At 43.5% G+C, this 21293-nt stretch overlaps 1 protein-coding gene and 1 long non-coding RNA gene across 21 annotated transcripts in view; one reads left to right on the forward strand and one right to left on the reverse strand.

The window, feature by feature from the left end:
- Nucleotides 1-21293, reverse strand: part of SYBU (syntabulin) — a 109545-nt gene that overhangs the window by 57837 nt on the left and 30415 nt on the right. For 3 of the 20 annotated variants that reach the window (XM_070630844.1, XM_070630845.1, XM_070630842.1), the window contains exons 2-3: nucleotides 8954-9034; nucleotides 7039-7240 (exon numbers count right to left, since the gene is read on the reverse strand). In XM_070630844.1, coding sequence (XP_070486945.1) covers nucleotides 7039-7240; nucleotides 8954-8977 — 226 coding nt within the window. In that variant the 5' untranslated portion in view covers nucleotides 8978-9034. Of the gene's footprint in view, nucleotides 1-7038; nucleotides 7244-7539; nucleotides 7853-8326; nucleotides 8884-8953; nucleotides 9178-9320; nucleotides 9464-12761; nucleotides 13132-21293 lie in introns of those variants that run through there. The other 17 variants (XM_070630838.1, XM_070630839.1, XM_070630836.1 and 14 more) reach the window with 15 other exon arrangements.
- Nucleotides 12928-21293, forward strand: part of LOC139085102 (uncharacterized) — a 54081-nt gene continuing 45715 nt past the window's right edge. Inside the window, exons 1-2 of the long non-coding RNA XR_011543148.1 lie at nucleotides 12928-13029; nucleotides 21227-21283. This is a non-coding gene — a long non-coding RNA (uncharacterized lncRNA). The remainder of the gene's footprint in view (nucleotides 13030-21226; nucleotides 21284-21293) is intronic.

The raw sequence follows: 21293 nt of genomic DNA on the forward strand, positions 1-21293 counted from the left end.
AACCTAGTGGTCTGATCCCTGAGCACTTTTTATCCTGCTGTGACCTCGGAACCTGTGGGCTACTTTCTTCTTGAACTTCTCTCTTCCTTTGGGATGGAGGCACTGTCACTCCTGGCTCGCCTCCCTTCTCTCTGAATGCTCATTCTGAGGCGCCTTGGTTTTCTTTTTCTGCCTGCTCTTGCTGGATCTCAGGTTCTAGCCTTGGTCCTCTTATCTTCCTCCTCTAAGCAGTCCCCGTGGGCAGTATCATCAACTCCTTTGCCTTCAGTTGCCAACATGTACGACTTCTCTTCAGAGCTCCAGACCTATACCTTATCTCAAACGCAACAAGGCAAATCTGAGCCCACTAACCACATTCATTGTCCTTCTGCCCTGCCCTGCTACTCCACTGCTGTTCATCCAGTGGAAAGGCAGACACAATCCTTCCACTGCAATTGGTGACTAAGCTTCATATGCTCTAGGCCCTAATCCTCATACATGTCATTTTGTCGGTCCTCACTTAGGCTGCCAGAGCTGTCTTCAAACCAGGCAGGCTCCTTGCCATCACCTCCTGCCCCTTCTCACCCACTGTCGAACAGATCACCAGGAAGATTTTTCTGATATAAATCTGGTCATAACTCTTTCCTGCTGAAAACCCTTCCTTGGCTCTGTAAGATCTTTAGGAATTGCAAAATGGCAGCCCAAGAGCCATAGCCAGCTCTCTGGCCCACAAAGTTAGTTAAAAAGCGGCATTTTAAAAATTCTAAATACCTCCAGAAGGGGCACACTGTCCAGTTCTAGAGTCCCCTCTATTGTCATCTATCTGGGGGGCCTCACTGTTTACAATACTGGTCTAGCTCCTGTAGGTATCCTTGATCTCAGGGATTGAGTGTTCGCCCGGCATGCAAAGCCTTTCCCCATCTGGCCCTCCCTGCCTCGCTAATCTCATTTCATGCTTTTAACTCAGTCCGCTGATGCCAGGGCTCATATTTACCCACTACACCACACTAACTAATGTTATTTCTTTGAATCCTTGAGCTTATGAAATGTGAGAGGCCAAGTAGATAATAAATGGAGCCACAAACTTAAATTACAAGGAAGAGGTGTCTGTGGTGTGGGTGTGCGTAAAAGGGTCAGGAAAGAAATAAGTGAGGGAAGGTAGCTGTGTGGGAATCACATCCAAAGACGTGAGTTATCCCATTTATTTCAGTGCCAAGGTTAAGGCAGTAAAATAACTGACGCTTCCAATCCCTGTGTTTTATCCATCTTTGTAGTCTTAGCACAATTCCTGATCCTTAGCAGGCACTTAATAAATGATTATTGGATAATGCATTTTTGTGCAAGCTTGCGAAAAGCTGAATGTTGGGGCTGGCCCAGTGGCATGGTAGTTAAGTTCACGTGCTCTGCCTCGGTAGCCTGGGGTTTACAGGTTTGGATTCCAAGCGCAGACCTACACACTGCACATCAAGCCATACTGTGGCAGCATCCCACATACAAAATAGAGGAAGATGGGCACAGATGTTAGCTCAGTGACAATCTTAAGCAAAAAGAGGAAGATTGGCAACAGATGTTACCTCAGGGCCAATCTTCCAACTCAAAAAAAAAAAAAAGCTGAATGTCCTGCTACTCACAGGCCAGCTTCTCTTTTTTCTACCTGTTTCAGTGTACCATTGGGTGTTCAGGGTACATGTGTGGTGTACCTAAGATACCTGCTTTCAGTGTACCCCAAATCATCCCAACACTGAAGAAAGAAAATGCAAAAAATTAAAAGTCTGGCTAGAGACAGTAAGTTCAGAGAAAGGATAATACAGCAAAATAAAGGAAGGAAATGCTTTCTCATCTTTACTTTTCTACCATTTGAACAGAAGTTAAACCCATTATGTAGATATAAACAATATTATTGCTAAGACTAACAACATGGGAATTGCAAATGTAGAGTGAGAAGCAATAATTTCCAGGGAATGTGGAGGCATTTTCCTTGCTCCATGCCATGGGTTTAAACAGCTTGGCTGGCCACCACTTCTACCATCTTTGATCCTTGTTCATCTTGTGACGTCAGCTGGGGCACACCCATCACATCCCTCATACAAAATCCCCAAACACACACAGACGACAAAGCAGTAAAGTTCCAACTTCAAGAGGCATAAGAATCATCTGGAAAGCCTGTAAAATACAGATTCCTGGGCTCTCCCATTTCCAGATGATAGGTTAGGGAGGGGCCAAGACTCCCGCATTTTAAACAAGTCTTCCTGAGGATTAAAAATCAGACAAACACCACATTCTGAAATTGAGAAACGATGTCATAAAGATGAGTATTTTAGAACATGAAAGACTGTCATGTTAAGTACCATAATTTGCTCTCAAGCATGGTCAAATTCCATGGTGATTACTTTTCACAGTCCCCACTGCTACGTACTTTTTATTAAGTGGGAACAAATTTAGCTTGTCCTCCTAATTGCAGTTACCGCATCCTCAAAGAAATACTGCCTATATACCCTTCATTTGTAACCTGTTTCATTAGGTACTTATTTCCGTGGCTGAGGCAGCTAAGCACTTGAAATACATACTATGCAACAGTGCCTAGGTGTCATATTCATTAAAAGGATACTAAAGTGTTAGAGTCTTTGTTTTTTTCTTCGCAGCAGGTTGGCAGTCATTCAATTACGGCATAATTCGTAATTCGGTACCGCAGCTCACTTCACTTTAAGCAGTTCAGCTCAGTTCTCATCATTGTGTTCAAAGGCTTACTCTAGCCAGTTGCCAAGTTTCCTCAATTGGACAAAAGCATAGCAAAAATATTTCTGTTTGGCACAGCCTGGCAAATTTTTGGAGGCACTGTCATGCCGCGGCAGGGCACTAGTCAGCTTGCAATTTGCCTTGATTGTTCTTCCCACAAACAGCAACAATGATTATCTCTAGTCCACTGGCACCCAAAGGAGGATTTCTTCCCAGCCTCTGTCAAAACCAAAATACTTTCTGCAAACACCTTACTCGAGATTAGACTGCTCAGACTCCGATTCTGACCATTTAGTGTATTGACCTGGAACATGTTTTTTAATGGGTTAAGTTACGAACTTGCCTATGCATCTGTGTGTGCACCTCAGAAACACGGAAATAACTCGGAGAAATCACTGGTCTCCCAATAAACAACCAGTGTTCTACACGCATAATTTGTTCCACCTGCCATGTTTACAAGGCACCCCGAGGAGAAGTAGCTTAAATGCCAGCAATACATCTGCCTCCCAGTTCTAAGGGGTGATTATTGCCTCAACTAAGCAAAGAAGAATGCACAGCATGCAGCTAACCATGTCAGGTGACTGATGTATGCGACTGACTTCCCCACCCAGGCCATCAGCTTTTCTAATAGTGGCTGGAGTTGTGGTACGATGACACAATTCACTACCAAAGAAAAAGGGGGAGAAAAATGGGCAGAAGCCTAGATTCAATGTGCCACACCCAGGACACAAATCACAAATATGAGTTTTATCACTTCTCAAGGGCATGTTAAAACAAGAAACACGGGGTTGGTCGGGGGGGGGGGCAAGACAGAGTGACTTTATGCCAAAACATAGGTTAAAAAAAACTAATTAAAAACAAAAGAGGGAACATGAAAGCAGATTTTTTGTTTCTATTAACTTACTATTAAATGTACTTCCTTATGTATTCTTTCATTCTTTTTTAAAGAAAGCATTAGTTAATATTTACTAAGAATATACAGTGTTTTACTTGCCGGGCACACAAAATAGGGCCTGGTCTCCAATATAATATAAACTTAACTGTGCCCAACTAAGGTCACAGTGACTAAGCCTGAACACAAACTGGAAGAAATAGACTGTTTTAACAGGAGAATGAAGTCTGAGTGTGAAAGCACACATGCTGATGGAATGCACAAAACACATGCGTATCTTCAAAGAAATTCTGCTAAGAAGCAGCTACTAAAAGAAGAGCTCTTTGGGGACACACCCCAAATGAAGTGCAAAGGGTCCCTCCCTCTGAAATGATATAGACATGACATACAGATTAGCATATAGAACATCAAGTCATTAAATGTTCCTTGTCAAAGCTCCCGTGGGAAGAAAGGGGGGAACGCAGTGGAGCTCGGGACGGAATCGAGAAAGTGTGTAAAAAGGGCCAGGTCACTTTGAAAATAGTTCCCAGTCTTTTAATTTCACAAATCAGTAAAATTAAAAGAAAACATGAGGGTAAGGGTCGAGGACACATCAACACAGAATTGTCATTTCTTTTGCCAAAGCATAACCACCATCCACTATCATAATTTTTTGTTATAATACAAACAATAGGAAAGGCAGACTCTGAAAATAGAGGATAATCCCTTATATTAAGTAAACTTAACTTTATATGAACTCACTGCATTATCCTTCTTTTAAAAACTAAATATCTTAGAACATACGATGCTCTTCCCAATTAATACAGCCCTTGATACAGATTTGGGGAAAGAGTCTCTAGCCTGCAGGTCTGAAAATGTAATCTTCCGATTAAAGTGCACTGTGTTTGAGTCACATCTTCCTGTATAATTTCACTAGGACATAGTTAGAATCCCCCTAACTCTGAATGTTTCCTTCCACATTAGTCAATGCGATGATTTGTAAAGATGACAAACTAATGTAGAATGATCCCTGTAAGGTTATGAAGCTACGGCGGCAAAAGACATCTCTAAATTATCTTAGTTTCATTCTAGCAGAGGATGGCATTGTTAATGCATTGTTAATGTTTGCATGTACCTTGGTCTCTGACTTAACTGCCGTGATTAAGCAACCAACACATATTCTGGCCTGTGTTCAAGCGGCTGGATTAAAACCAGCTATTTCCCCCTGCTGGTTGGATGTGTTTTACATTCTCTACCTCACTGCCTGCAGCTTTAATGCTCCCCATAGTACCAAACCCATTTATTTCCCATCCACCAAGTGACCTCCTAAAGCATCATTAACATGCCCCCAAAGGCTTGCTCCTGTCAACTGCAGTCAGCGCAGCACTCAGAGCTGTGGTGAGGTTTATCAGGGTTCGGAGGAAAGGAAAGCAAAGAAGGAAAAAGCACCAACCGAAACCTTGGGGAATCGCCGACACAGGAAGATAAGGCTGAGGGAGGGAGGGCATCCCATCTAGAGACAGGATGCAAGGCTACAGATCGAAAGGTAGGTTTATAGACACCCATAATTAGACGCTTCTGCCACTCAATTCTCAGCTAGTTAATGGCAGAAGGATCAATATCTACTTTCGATTTTCATGTACAGCATTATGGCCTTAGTGGGAGAGAGGTCTCCGGGGAAGAAGGGATGAAGCAGGAAATGGATCTTGGAGAGAATGATTCAAGACCCAAATTAATATTTTACTGGTTTGCCAAATATATTTTCTAAAATATTTTTGGAGTTTTTCTTTTGCTTTGTTTTGACCAAACTTTTCTTTTGTTCTGATAACACCACTCACCCGGAAGTAAGTCACAGAGAAAATAATTATGTGGAGAGAATATCAGGAATGAATGTGGAATTGAGTTATGTAAACAAAGCCGTGTCAGTTTGAAATGATATCCCCTGGGTTCATCCACATTCAACCAGAGAGATTCCGGAGCTCCAAAATGGAGTTCAAGTAAACAGTGTTACATTCTGCAAATACGACTCTGGGTTCTAGAGACCTTAACCGCTCCAGCTTGTCAGTTTTCCTTTTGTTTTCTTCCTGGGAGAGTATCATGCAAACCCTCAGTGGGTTTCCATTTTAAGCTAGACTCATACAATTCAAACAATAATAAAGAAGTTCTAAACTCTAATATTTTCATACAATTATTTTTCAGAACCAAGCGGAGAATCTGAGGCAGAGAATCATTACAGAGACAAAATTAAAAAATAGGCAGCACAGTATTTCTAATACATAACTCATGGATACAATTATTTTGTGAAAGTATATAATGAATCTAAAGCTACACTTTCCAAAAAAAAATCTCTGAAAAATGTAGTTACCAATGATAAATATAATGGAATATTGCATCCTGCTAAATGAGGGCATTAATCATAGCATCTGGATTCACATGTCCCTTCTCAGACATGTGCTAATCTCCAAATTACATTTTCCCTAAATAAGTTCTAAAAATTGTCCATTATGAAACATTCTTCATTAATCATAAGACAGTCACTCCTTTAAATTTTACCCAAATTCCTAATACTTCTGACAGAATACAAGTTCTTCTAAGTTATGTGCTTCAGTGGGTTGATTAATCAGGTCCTGTTAAGTGATACTGGTGGCACCTTCGGGAGCTACAAAGAGATTTGTGCCTTTACGAAATATGCTCACAACACAAGGAAACTTTCCTTAATCAGGTTCCAAAACTGACATCCACAGCCCTTTATATTAAGACCCATCATTTATGAAGCACGTCTATACGCCAGGCCCTGAGCTAGGACATTTAGGTAAGTGGCGTCATTCAATCTCACAGCAACTATACAAGGTACGTATTATCATCCCATTTCATGGAAGTAACAACTGAGGCTTAAAGAGGTTAAGCAACTTGCCCAAGGTCACAGAGCTTGGGCTGCAAGGGCGGAAAGGTCAGGGATTCCCGCTCAGGCCTGGAAGATTACAAAGCCTGTGCTCTTCCCCTCTAAACTACACGGTCAAGCCAAGCCTGGGATACAAGCCTCCTTGATCTTGACCTCATTCACTAGGAGTTGCCTTATCTCTGGAGATTCCAAAAATAAAAGTACAAAGGCTTATAAAGGTTGCTAGTATAAAATGCAAGCTAATACATTTTCCAGATTTAAGAAGGAATCTATTTTTTTAAATAGTCATAGAAACAAGAAATTCTATTTTACATTCTGAATTATAAACTAGAATAATATATAAAAACAGGCATGAAATTCCATTGGGTTGAACCAAATGAAACTACTGTATCTGCAGGTCAACACAGCCAAAAAGGTGCAACCTTATACAATTCATCCTAATAACAGAAGTCTAGTTCTAGGCTCAAAGGGGCCCACTCCCGGTCCATTCACAACGCACCCACAGGGCACACGCTTCATGCCCGCATGTGGCTTCCTGTGAACACCGTACCTGAGCAGAAGCTGTTGCTGCTAATGGTCCTCGCTGAGCGCCCAGAGCTGCTGGGGTTGAATTCTCGGCTCTCCTCCTCCGAGAAGGGAGACTCAGAGGCTGGGGACACTTTGTGCTGTTGCTGGGGCAGATGGGGCCGAAGAATCAAACGGGGAATTCGGCTTCGGGAAATCTCCTTCTCATGATGCTGCACTCTTTGCTCCTTCTCAAAATTGGATATCAAAAAGAAAACAGAAGGAAACTTGTTTCCCCCTCTTAACTCCTGGCTGCTCCTTCTGTGCTCGCAGTTTCTAAGAAATCACATTTCTGAATACGGAATCTTCACAGAGTCATCCTTATCTCAGTTGTTGAAATGAACTCCGAAACTCTTCTACTGAGCTAACCCTTCCAATCTACTGAAAAGCACACACTGGGGCGTGGATGTGCACACTCACGGACACACACACACTTCCACCCACTAGCAGGAAGGCCATTCCACTCTCCAGGCCATTCCTAACTTACCTTCCCACTCTGGCTTTTTCTATCACACTCAAGGCGCTCTCAAAGGCTCACAGCTTATTATTCGATTTCCTTTAGACTTCCATTTCACTTTCCCTGAATTAGCTGTGACAATGTGACTTCTGTTTTCCTGTCCCCTCACAAAGTAGACCACCTGGAACAATTCTTTCCTGTTAGATCATGCGCCTTATCTTTCAAATCCCTCCTCTTCCGGCCAGGATCTTAATTATTCATTAATATCCTGGTACACAAGGCTTGTTGCCAACAGAAAAGCAAACACAAATCCAACACCCGGTAAGATGGCTCCACCTTCTACATCATGCTCAGCTTTTGTTTTCCTTACAGGACACCCGTAACAAGAGATTTTTCTCTCTCTCCTTAATACAGCATTAAAGACAGACGGCCATGCCTTGGTTAAAAAAAAAATGCATAGAAAGTAATATTTTGGCAATGTTTTTCAATTTTTAAAGTGCTTTCCCAACCAATATCTCATTTAACCTTTACAACCCAGGCCATACAGAGACACTGATTTGTATCCCTATTTGCCGATGAGGAAACTGAGGCTAAAAGAGGTAAAGATGCTTAGCCAAGATTGCACATCATCTAGAAGCCTGAAGTCCAGCGCTTTTCAGGGTCACCACCACCCTGTCTTATTAAAATGGATTCCTAGGAGGAGCTCTTTGCAAAAAGCCCACTGCTTCCTCGAACCTCGGCAATCGAAAAAGGTTTCGGATTAGGTAACAAACACTATTTCGAAACACGACCTCCTGCTTATTTCCACGCTCCTTACCAGGAAGGGTCGGTGCCAAAGTAAACACCTCTGGGAGATCCGCACAGCGCAGGAATTGAATGGCAAGCCCCAGCCGCGGGGAATGGCTGAGGTCGCTCAGGCATCCACCCCATCCAGGGGCGAAAGCCGCGCCCAGCCTCTGGATTACTTCTGCACATCAGTCACCCAGCAGGTATCACACGTCAGCCAGCCACTCGGCACACTGCAGACCCTGAACCAATGCTGAGTCGCTGACATGCTGGAGTCCTTATTTCTCAGTCACCAATACATTAAATCCATTTTATTCGCATCACACGCACAGGACATCAATTGAGAGCTAGATCCCAAATCCCCAATTTCAGGAGATGGGATTAACCCTTCAAATCAATCTTTTTAATCCTCGAGTCAATCCCCCGAATCTTTTCCTCCAGTACCACCTCCCCATCTCCCCGGTCTCATCACCTGAGCAAATGCCCCCTCTGCCTTCCCACCATCCCCATCACCCTCTTGTCCCCGTTTACTCTGACTCTAAACGCCACCCCTCCAGCCCTCACTTGACCCGCTTCTTGCCCCGCAGTGCCCACCTTCCCTCTCCCTCCGGGGCCGACGGACACTGCCGCCCGCGCCCGCACGACGTGCCCTCCTTACCTTGGTCTCCCGGAGGGGCCCCATCGCGCTGCTGCCGGCCGGCTCCTCGCGCCGCCGCTGCCGCCGTCCAGGAGGAGGCACCTGCGTACACCAGAGCCAGGACACCGCACTGAGCCCGCGCCGGCTGCGGGCGGCCGCTGCTGCGGGCTGACGCGCCCCCGCCGCTGCCGCCGTTCGCGCTCAGCTCCGAGGGCGCGCCCGGCCGCCCCGCCCAGGCCGGACACGTGGTGCCGCCGCTGCCGCCCGCGGCCGCTCCCGGGGCGCCGCCCCTCCCCCGACCTCCCTCACCTGCCGGCCCCGGACGGCTCCTCAGCATGCCCCGCCCACCCCGTGTCGCCTCTGGCACTCCCCACCCCGGGCCGCGCACCCCTCGGTCTCTCCCGAGTCCGACCCGGAGGGGGCAGGCGCAGGCTCGGAGCATCTCCAGCCCGAAGGGGCCCGACGCCCTCTGTTTGGCACCTGGTATCCGGTTTGCAGGGGGTGCACGTTGGATGGAAAAGCTGAGAAAAGCTGCGACATCATGGAGAGCCAAAATGGAGAAAGGGAAAGTTTTTCCTTCGCGGCCCCTCCCTGCCCTCTCGGTTTTAAGTCAACACACCGCTCCCAGCAATTACCTCTCCTGAGAGAGACGGGCGGGTCCCCCTCCACCCGGACCCCGGCCAAGCCGATGCTGCAGCACTGACACAGCATCTCGGTCCGGGAGCTCAGAGGCTGCGACTCTCCTTGGGGGATTCTCATGGGAAGGGCCTGTCGCAGGAAAAGACCCCCGAGGCTGGCTCCCGCGAGCGTGGGGAAGCCAGGCAGCTTAGGGCGAGAACAGCCTTTTCTCCAGCTCTGCCCCAGCCCGGGGGTCAGCCCCAGGCACCCAGCGATGGGAAGGACGCCGCACTTGAACTCAGAAAACCGGGTTCAAGGCAGCAGTCCAGTCCCTTCAAGCGGAGTGCCTTTATGCCCAAAGTTCTTGACCTCTTTGAACTTCAAATTATCCTCGTTAAATTGAGGGATGATAATAATAATACGCTACCTCGGGGGTAGCTGGGAGGATGAGATGAGGAAAACAAAACAGCTGTATCTAGCTGACTGAACAGAACTTTCCAAAGGACAATTAAGTCACGTCCAGGTCGTTCATTCAATATTTGCTGAGGCCTCTTACCTGACAGGCAGAAAAATTTGTGAGGCAGACAAATTTGTTGAAAAAAGCTCAAAAACCTGCCAACTGAGGACTCTGAATCGGGATCATGGGCTGGGTCACAGGCCTCGATTTATTACACTTACTATATTTAAATCTTACCCGGTGATGGAATTCAACATGTATAATAACTTAGATGCCCTTTATTCTGACGCGGAGAACATTCTAAGAAGCAAGGCAGGTGGGGAAGAGTCTGATCCTTACACCCCAGTGTCCCACACGGGACGACGATGATCCTCGACAATAGTACTTGAACCTCCACCATCCCCATTTGTCTGCCCTCCAAACAGCTTTTTCCTGAGTCCTCAATTCTCAAGTCTAGGAATGTACGGTGTGAGTCTAGAGACAGCTTGAAGTCAGAGGAGAAGTGAAATCAATTTGCCTTCTTCCTATACCCTAAAAGAAATTTGACTCCATACAGCTTCATGCCTTTTTAGTCTACTTAGCTCTCTTAAGCAGTGAGGTTGGTAATCTTAGGATTCTTTATTTGAGGGGAAAAGGTGATTAATTCATTCTTTCTATACCCACAGCTGTCTCAGATATGGACTTCAGGAAAGTAACTGTCTAGGATGATTCCTACAATCTATGATTTCCAAAATTATGAGCTGAGGACATATACTGTGGCATAGCAATCAACTGTTAAGGTCAAAAGGCGCTTCTGAGTTCCCTACTAAGAACTGAGAATTGAGCCTGGTGGCTTGATAGCAGAAGCACCCTCCACTGAGCTGTCCAAGCAGGAGCCTCAGAGTCATTGTTGACTTCGTCTCCCTCCTGTGGCCCCCACGTAGCAGAAACCACTAAGTGCGCTCCACGCCACTCTAGTTTTAATCTCTTGAATCTGATGACTTCTGTCCTCTGTTTGACTCCATTATCTCCATTTAGAGGCTAAACCACAAACATCCTGGATTACTGCAATAGTGGTCTAACTGAAGTTGTCTTGCTTCCAGTCTTGCCTCTTACTCCTTTCTCACCAGCTTTTCAATTTTTCCACAAGCCCTTTCGGAAAGGTCAAGTCAAGCTTCTTCATTAAAACCCATTAATGACTTCCCGGTTGTCCTCCAAGTAATGTTCAAAGTCCTTAATGTGGCACGAAGGCCTTTTACGATCTGGCCTTGTTTTGCCTCTCTGGTCTCCGTTTCTTGCCACTCCTCTTCTATAGACCCCCTCACCTCCCCCCCCCCCGCCTGCCCCTGCCCCCCCTCCTTCCACATACAAACAGAAACCCCTCAGACTGTAGAACTTTCAGTTCTCTGGGGCCTGAGGTTCTCTTTTTTCCTCTAGACTGTTGCAGATGCTGGTCCCTTTGTCTAGAGCATTTCTTATACACCACCCACACATCCTCCTCAAATCCTAAAGATACATTAGGTTCCATTTTAGAGACAGCTTCTTCCAGGAAACCTCCCGTGGCCCCTGAAGAAGGTCAGTCCTTAGGTACTTCCAGGACACCTGTATTTAATTTACCCCAGGAAAGCTGTTATGATCTTGGGTCAGAATGCCTTGTCTGTCTTCACTGGCAGTGCCTAGCACACGGCCTGTCACACAGTAGGCGATCAATACAGAACAGCCAAATGAACGAATGCATGAATAAGTGAATTCTATAACCCCATGAGGGGCCCATCAGTACAGGATAAAAAACACAGAAATAACTTCTGTTTTGAAAACGACCCAGATAAAGCTGCCTCCGGTATGTCTTTGTACTTGCTGATGGGGTGTGTGCCTAAAAAATCCAACACGTGCTCAGTGAAAGCTTTTACTGCAGAAGTGCAGGCAGTGAGAGGCTGTGTGGTAGCCCACCGTTACCATAGCAACCCTGCCTAGGGAAAGGCTGACAATCTAGTGTTCAAACGCCTCTTAGCTCTCTACTTTTGGAACCCAAGCTTGTTTTCCTACTGTTCTAAAAGGCCAGTTTTACAAATGATAATATCTATGTTGGCTTTAATTTCATTCAAGTGTTTCTCATGTCATTAAGGGAAATGTCTTATAACATTGGGATTATACCATCAAAGAGATATAATCTAATACAGCATATTATATTCATCTTTCATCTGTTTTAAAATATTCTCATGCATCATTTTCAGTTTCTACTTAAATACTTATTTTATTCTCTGGTTTTATGGTTTTGTGGCTTTTCCTTTAGAAATGAATGTAATGCTGGATTTTAGAAAACATCAACTGCTTTAGAAGGCCGGAACCCTTCAAGATTATAAATAATAGCACTCCCTTGACCTGGGAAGGAACAGGGGAGAGAGAGTATTGTAAATTGGGGGACGAGGAATGTGTTTATGTAATTATGCCCTCATATCTGGGGTAAATTATTTGATTCTTTGTTTATGTAAAATTTGTAATTAAATGCTTCATACCTCTCATTTGCACACAACTTTATATTTTCAGAGCTCTTTCACATATATAATCTTATTTGAGCCTCACAAAAATCCTGTGAGTTGTATGTGGCCAATCCCTGACACCAGAGAAGTGATGAAGGACAGGTTTTTATTGATAGGAACTCCCCAGACTGTGAACTTCACAGAAAAGACAATACAAATGCACGCAAAGAGAAAACATCATCACACAACAGAGACCCATCGCGGTCCCCCACATCCGCTCTTCCTCATGGCTCACCTGCGTATGCTGGGGCTTTCTCGGACTCACTCAAGGCTGACAGAGCACCAGCTCCTAATCCTATGAGCTGTGCGAGCCAGTGCTGCCGTCTGTCTCAGTGACCCAGCGTTGGGCGATCTGCACAGCAACAAGGAGCAGCTGACGTGCTTTCCAACACGTCATGAAGAAAAGAAACTGCATTCTGGGGCATCTTGGGATTTTTTTATGGTAGGGTGGAGACCCATATTTTTCTTCCTAGGGAGACAGCTGTCCATTTTCCTGTAAAAGTGTGAGTAATCAACCCTCCTCTTATTGTATGTGGGTTATGATATGGTTAAGAGATTTTCAGGTTGTAAAACTGTAATGAGTAGAATTCTGCAAGATTACTCCCTGAGGAGGGGCCCAGAGAGGACCTGGGTGAGAGACGGGAGAGGATAACCTATGGCAAGACCGGCTAGAACATTCATTGGGTTCAGAGTGTGTCAATTATCTCTGCTCTGCAAATGAATTTTCAGTCAGAGGCATCTCTCAGATGAAGAACAGGAATTAAGAGAACATCCAGACGAGGAGGCAGAGGTTGGGGGTTGTCAGCTCTGGAGGATGGTGAGGATACAGGCTTCTGCCTCCCTGATGGGGGAGCAGACATGAGGGAATCCTCCAAAAAGGCCATCTGCTGTTTATGGCCTTTTGTCCATTTGTGAGAATAGGGGAAGACACTAGCCAAAGACGTAGGTAGGGTGACTGTATTAAACAAACTGGGGACGCATGGTTGGACAAGTAGGTGTATACTTATTGCAGCAATAGAGTAGAATGATTGAAATTAGGATGCTCCCGAGAGTATGAGTGTAAAGATTGCCATCCCAGGTAGGAGAAACTGAGTCTTGACATTTATCTAATGACTAGACAAGACAGGGAGATGTGTGGGTCTTACAGACTTACAGAAAGGGCAAAGCAAGGGATCTACAAAGAAGACAAGGAAGACCTAAATCCAGAGGTTGAATACCGGGCCTGAGAGAAAAGCACCTTCCCTTCCCAGGAGACCAAGAGACCAGAAAGGATAAGAAGGACAGGGCAGTTGAAAGCTGCCTGAACCCAGCGGGGTGGCTACCTAGAGAGGAGACAGGAGCGGAGGCCAAAACTCTTCTCAGACGTGGCAGGGGCAGAGCAGGTACCCCAGCTTAGAGGCTCCAAGGGACTCCTTCAGCATCCACAGCAGCCTAGGCTTAGACATTTATAAAGAAATTTATAATCTGGGTTCCCAGAAAGCAGATCTGTGGCTAGATTTGAGTTACATTAAGATAAAAGAATCTGTTCTCCATTATATCATTTCTTTCCAGGACTTTTTACTTGTTTTCCCTTCAACTTTCCGGTAAAGATTTATTTTAGAATTCTGCCTTTATTTCTGCTAAAAGATGGGAGGAAAATAGGAGGATTTTGAGATTGTCTACTCAAAGGACAAGAGCAGTATTGCAAAATAGAGCAGAGTGCCCAGAGAGACCAACTAGTGTGATGGCAGCTACAGGGGCGGGGGAAACCTGGAAGCATCAACCAACTGGACCGCTGGGGTGGGTGTGTATGTGTGTGTGTGTGTTTGTCTACCTCTGCAGTTCTAAGTTGTAGAGCTGAGGACAGCTGTGCATGAGTGTGTATCTCTGCAGTTGTAAGTTGTAGAGCTGAGGACAGGTGTGTGTGTTTGGGTGTGTGTGTGTACCTCTGCAGTTGTAAATTACAGTTGTATGTGTGTGTCCCTCTGTAGTTGTAACTTGTAGAGCTGAGGACAGCTCTGTGTGTGTGAGTCTGTGTGTGTACCTCTGCAGTTGTAAGCTGTAAAGCTGAGAACAGCTCTGTGTGTGTGTGTGTCTGCACTTGTAAGTTGTGGAGCTGAGGACAGCTGTGTGTGTGTGTATCTCTGCAGTTCTAAGTTGTAGAGCTGAGGACAGCTCTGTGTGTGTCTGCAATTGTAAGTTGTGTAGCTGAGGACAGCTGTGTGTGTGTATCTCTGCAGTTGTAAGCTGTAGAGCTGAGGACAGTTTTGATTGCTGCCTTATTTCCACCTCCCAGGCCATTCCTGTGAACCATTTTCCCTTGTCACCTGAAATCTCGTGACCCAGTGAGTAAATGTAGCCCTAGCTATGTAATTGTAGCTCCTCTCCAATCCGCTGCAGAAAATTCTGTAGGAAGATAAATCCAGAATTTGAGAATCTGGCCTACATTATTTCATCTGCCCATGTGTCCTCTCTAGCTATTTCTAGAATGCTGTGTAATCAAAGAGAGAAAAAAAGTACTTTTTAAAAAAACATAACTTTAACATTTTCTTTTTAAAGGTACTAAAACCACATCATCAAAATTTTGGAAAATAAAAGAAAAATATTCCTCATCATCTTATTGACCTAACACCAATTATCCATATTCCTTCTGTTAGCATTTTTGTATATTCGGTTTCAGGCTTATCTACTGTGCATCAAAAACAGCACTGTTAAAATGAGAATAGGATTCTAAGTGACTTATGGCATTTTGGGCCATTGACGCCATCACATCTGGCTGTTTCCAGATGGCCGTGATAGGCTAGCACACCCCTTTTTTTTCCCCATGAAGTCACTCACCTCTGTCCTCTGATCGAGCACTGATCTGAGATGGGAGCTCTCAGTCCTCCTAACCATTGTTGACAAACAGCTGGGGCTGCTGCCGGAAGCTCAGAAGTCTAAGGGTGGCTTCCCAGGTCCCTGGCCCTGGTGGCAACTGGACCAGGCAAAAGTTTCAAGAAGAGCTGCTGGTGGTAGAGAATTAGCAAATTCAAGACCGGAGAAGGCTGGTAGAAAAACACCTGTGTCTCCTTCTATTCAGAAGCCCAGCTACAGGCTGCCATAGTGTGAGGCTAATTCAAAGGAGAGCAGAAAGTGAAATGAGTTCCCTGAAGTCTGCAAAGAGATCTGTGACGAAAAAATGTAGTTTAATGAAGGACACAGATTCTCAAGTCCCATAGGTCTGGTTTTGAGTCCTTCTTTGCCTCTTTCTGACTCTGTGACCTTAGACAAGTTGTTCAACCCCTCCAGGATTCAGCATGTGATAAGTGCACGCTCAAAAAAGAAGTAAGGAAGGGAAGGAGAAAGATCAGGTTGCACCAGTTAATGTCTTTGGGCAAATTGACTTCTCTGATCCTCATTTTCTCACCTATAAAATAGGCTTAATAACAGTAATTAGCTCATAACATTGTTGCAAAGATTAGGCAAGAATCCATGCAAAGCCTACTATTTATGTCTGGCACATGGTTATAGCTTAATAGATATCGTCTCTCCCCCAGGATCAAACTATTAAAACTACCACTGCAGCCTCCTGCTTGCTTGTTTCCCATTCTCCTCATTGTAAAGATTTTTATTTTAACTTTTATTAAGGAGAAATATTGTCTTCCCCAAATGACTTCTGAGATACAAATAAAGAAACTGAATTTCTCATTAGAAAAGACGTTGACAGGACTTTTCTTCCTAAAGGTAGATCAAAAAGGTTAGAGGAGAAGGCATGATAAATGCCCAGATACCTATCATTCATTCATCCATTCATTCATCCATCAGTGTTCATTTCATTCCTATTCTGAGTCAGTCACTGGCTCAGATACTGGCTGATACTGGTTCCAGAGTATTCAAAGATCAACAGTGTTTCCTGTCCTCAAGTATCTCTCAGTCTAATTAATAGAGATGTGGGCATGACCATCAGCTGTCACACTATTCATTGTGTGAGCACCATGACAGATGAATGCCCTGAGGGCGTGCCGGCATCTGAATCAGACTGGGGTCTGAGACTCCCAGGGGTGAGTTTTGAGATGAATTTTGAAGGATGAGTAGGTTCTATTATAATTTTAGCTCCTGCAGAGTTTCTTTCTCTTTACTGCTCCTCTCTCCTCTCCTCTCCTCCTCCCAGCCGCTCCCTACCTCTCTTCCTCCCACTTTGAGAGACTTCTGCTGCCCTACATACTGGGCCCCAGTGGATTCATGCAGAGAGAGCAGCTCTGGGTTTCCCCTTGAATTTTTACTGTCTGACTGTACGCTTCTGGAAGAGAGAGATTTTGTCTCAGAGTTTTGATTACCTAGCACAGCAACAAGCACTGTACCTGGTGCTTCAATCAATATTTTGTTAATTAGCAATATTATTAAAAATTTCAAGAACACCATGTTATACTGCCACCTACTGGTTCATTAGTGAATTTTTCTTCTGACGGATAAACTCTCAAGTCTTCAAAAACAAATCCTAGTGCCTTTATTCAAATTTTCAGCACTTTCAGAAAGCTTTCAAAGGTTAAGCCTATGCATACCAATGAATAGAATCAATAATGGGTATGGGACAATGAGCATGTACTTTGTGGTCTGATAGACCAAACTCTGATAGTTCCAAACACTTTTCTTCTCTTTATCTGCTGAGCCACTATAGACAAGCAACGTAACACATATTTGTAAGACATATTCAGATAATCACTACTTTATATATTCCCAGGTCTACTTTTTTTAAATTAATAGACTTTATATTTTTTGAGCAGTTCTGAGTTTACAAAAAATTAAGCAGAAAGAACAGAGAGCTCCCATATACCCCTTCACCAAGATCTATTTTTTATCTCTGGACACGATCCATTCCCTGTCTACCTGATTAATTAAGCGTAATTATACGCTATGTCTGAAGAAGGTGCAAACAAGTCCCTTTGAAACGGATCTACACCTCCTCCTCTTCCCCATACCCCTTGCCTGTTTGGTTTGCCTCCAAGGTCTTCTAAGTCTCCATTGTGGACTCAACACCAAGACTTCTGGATCTTTCTTGGATAGTCCTAACAGCACTACCTCTCCTCTGACCTGAAGTTGAGCATGGGAGAAACCCCACAACCGTGCAGATGAGTGACACTGCTAGCACTGGCTCTCTAACTGCAGTGGGGCCTCAGTGCTGCCTGGCAATCATTTTATGCCCCTTCGTCAGCATTCTCTCCTATTCTCCACGGGGTCTATTTGAATCCGCCACACTTCAAACCTCCCAGCCTAACACCTCAACCCTCGCACTATGCAGATGCCCTTATCCTGACTGACAGACAAAATAGAAGCTATTAAGAGAACTCTTTCAATCTCCTGCCTTCAAACCTACAGATTCCCCTGCTTCCACCCCACCCTTTCCATTTCCGGTCCTTTAGAATGGAAGTTGTACCTTTTCTGTACAGGGGTAATTTCTTTACCTGGGCTTTGGATTCCATCCTTTCCCACCTCTTAAGGGAAGTTATCTCATCAGTTAGTCCTTCTAAGTCTCCAGGTTTCTATTTCTTTATCTATAAAATGGAATAAACACAGTACCTATCTCACAGGGTTATTGTGAGCATCAGCGGAGTTAATATACATGAAGAACTTGGAAGAGTGCCTGGTGTATATTAAACATTCAGTGAGTGTTAGCGTTCTTATTAGCTATTTTTTTTTATAATGTGGACATTCTTTTCTATCAGACACTTCAAATCAGCATTTAAACATGCTGAAACCTTTCCCAACTAAATAAATGACTCTCCTAAACTCTTGGATCTTTCCAGTTGCTTCTCCCCATTCATCATCAGCTTTCTGAAAGAGTCTATGCTCACGTCTCACACTCTCCCTGCCTCTTCACCCAGCCCACTCCACTCACATACGTGTACCTACCATTTTGCCAAGTAGCTCTTGCCCAAAGGCACAAATTACGTCCATGTGGTTTAATCTCATGGCTAGTTTTCATCTTAACCTTGATCTCGTCAGCTTTTAGCACAGTTAAACACTTGCACATTTTTGAAAACTACTTTCCTTCCGTAACGCACCCTCCTGTTTTTTCTGCTTCTCGGTATCCATTCAGGCTATTCCTTAAACGTTGGTGTTCCTCAGTTTCCAGCCCTGATCCCCTTATGTTTTCATCCTGCCCTCCCTCCCTAAGTACTATCTTTCTTTGTAAATGCTTCAGTTACTACTTATAATCAGTTCTCCCATAAATTCTATAAATCCACATCCTTATTCTATGACTATTTCATAATCCATCTGGAAATCTTGGCTTTTATATCCCACAGGGTCCACACACTCACTATATTCCAAATTGAATTCATCACATTTCCTCTAAAAGTTGATCTTCCTTCTGTGTTCCCTAATAAATGCTGTCATCATGCACACCCAGGAAGCTGGATGACATTCTTAACTCTTTTCTCTCTCACCTTTACAATTAATCGGAACCTAAATCGTTCTTGCTCTGTCTCTTAATTATCTTTAAAATGCGTTCATCTCTCTGCCAGCTCTTCCTGCCTGGATTTCTAACCTGGCCTACAGACTTCCCCCTTCAGTACATTTTTAAATAGTAGCCAGAATAGTCTCTTTAACGTGCAAACCTGATTATCCCCATACCATCCTGCATCCCTCCTGCCCCAGCTGAAACCCTTCAATGCTCACCACTGCCCTCAAAAAAAAGTTCATACCCTAATGTGTGATTTACAAGATCCCTCATGGTCTAATCCTTGCCTTCTACCTTTCACCTTCACAAATGTTGTTCCTTCTACCCAGAACACTCTTCCCAATCTCAAACCTCCATCTCCCACCACCACCGTCCAGTTCCTATTGCCCTCCATGTGTATTCCCTGGAAAATCTGATTTATCAGAGTCATGGAATTTACTCCAGTCTTGAGTGTGAAAGAGAAGAGAATCGTTTCTGGCTTCGGAAATGCTTTCTGCTGGAACTATACAGGTGTATAGTATTATGGAATGATAAAGCCATATGAAAGATATGATGCGCATGGAAGCTGTGGTTGCTGTTGGGTTTGTAACATGAGTTGAAGAGTAAGTCAAAACATTTTTTTAGCGATCAAGTGAAATACTGACTTCCAAATTGATATAACCTGAAAAGCTTCTGCAAAAGAAAATAGATACGTTTCATCCCATTTATTATAAAATATTAATCTTAGCTTCATTATTTTAATGGACTCACTTCTCTTGAGTGAGAATTCAAAGAATTCTCTTTGAAAAAGTATTCCCATGATTCCTTATTATAGTTCTTTCTCTTGCTTTCCCCTACCACTTATTTGACTTTTAGTATTAAAATAGAAAACAATTCTAGATGAGGATTTATTTTGTAAAAAGACACATTTATATATATATAATATATATATATATTTTTTTTTTTTTTGAGGAAGATTAGCCCTGAGCTAACTACTGCCAATCCTCCTCTTTTTTTGCTGAGGAAGACTGGCCCTGAGCTAACATCCATGCCCATCTTCCATTACTTTATACGTGGGACGCCTACCACAGCATGGTGTTTGCCAAGCAATGCCATGTCCACACCCAGAATCTGAACTGGCGAACCTCGGGCCGACGAGAAGCGGAACGTGCGAACTTAACTGTTGCGCCACCGGGCCGGGCCCCACATTTGCTATGTTTATTGTTATAATAAACTCAGGAAAATTCTACTTTTGCCAATTTTGAAACTTGAAACGATTTATTAAACAGTTACTTGGCCAAGAGAATGCTAGAAAACCCCACAATACAAACCCTTTTTAAATACACTTGAGAGCAGCCAATTTCCTAATGTCTGAGATGCTAAGTAGAGAAGTGTGACTTGTTAAAACCAATGTGCTTACGTCTCCCATAGCAAACACTTATAATTTTTGCATATAAATTACGAACTTTTTTGCCTACATTAATATCAGTAGTCCCCTCCACACAGATCTAAATTCAGAAATACCTCTATAGGAAAGGACTGTGAAATGTTGCCAATGGGAAATAAATACAGAATTAAGAATCTTCTGTCTTTCATTTTTGGCTTTTAATTATGCAATAATGAATATCTGAAAAATATTATTTTAAAATATTCATCGCAAAACACAATGGAGATGAGCAAATAATAATTAGGCAGTTTGTACAATGCTTACCTAAAAATTGCCTTACAGAGTTATACTTTTACTGCTGCAAATCCTACCCTGTGAATTCCAGGCTTTTTATTAATGAGCAATTTTATGTATTCAACATAAAATACTTTCCATGCTATGTACCAAGAACCCTGGTAAATATTGGGAAAAATGTAAGTAGTTTGCCATAGCAGTAAGAGTAGGTGTGATTTTTTATTTTACTCTGTGCCCTTGCACAGAGCCCAAGCAGTGTTTGGAGTGTTATGTGGCCATGGAGAATAAAGGTAAAATGATGACCTCCACCCAAATATTAAGCCATGTTTTGGGCAAGTTTTAAATAATAAAATAAAAGATGATCATTTTAACTCTTATAGGTCTAATGACATGCCTCATTTAACATTAGTATGGAGATACTTCAATTTCTAGCTTTAAACTATATTTTAGGATAAACCAAGAATAGAAAAAAAAAACAGAAAAGAAGTATGACAGAAGAATCCTATTTATTAATACGAACCAAACACTGTATTTTTTTCTTTAAAATTGAGAAATGTGGTTAAGTGAAAATCAAGGAAGGCTTTTTTTCCCCTTGGCTGAATCCCTTGAATTTCTTTTCCAGAGAGTGCTGCTGTTTCTACAAACATTGCAAACTAAATGGACACACAGCCCCTTCACGGTAGGAAACG

Source organism: Equus przewalskii, chromosome 8, assembly GCF_037783145.1.
Source record: "Equus przewalskii isolate Varuska chromosome 8, EquPr2, whole genome shotgun sequence".
Lineage (NCBI taxonomy): Eukaryota > Metazoa > Chordata > Mammalia > Perissodactyla > Equidae > Equus > Equus przewalskii.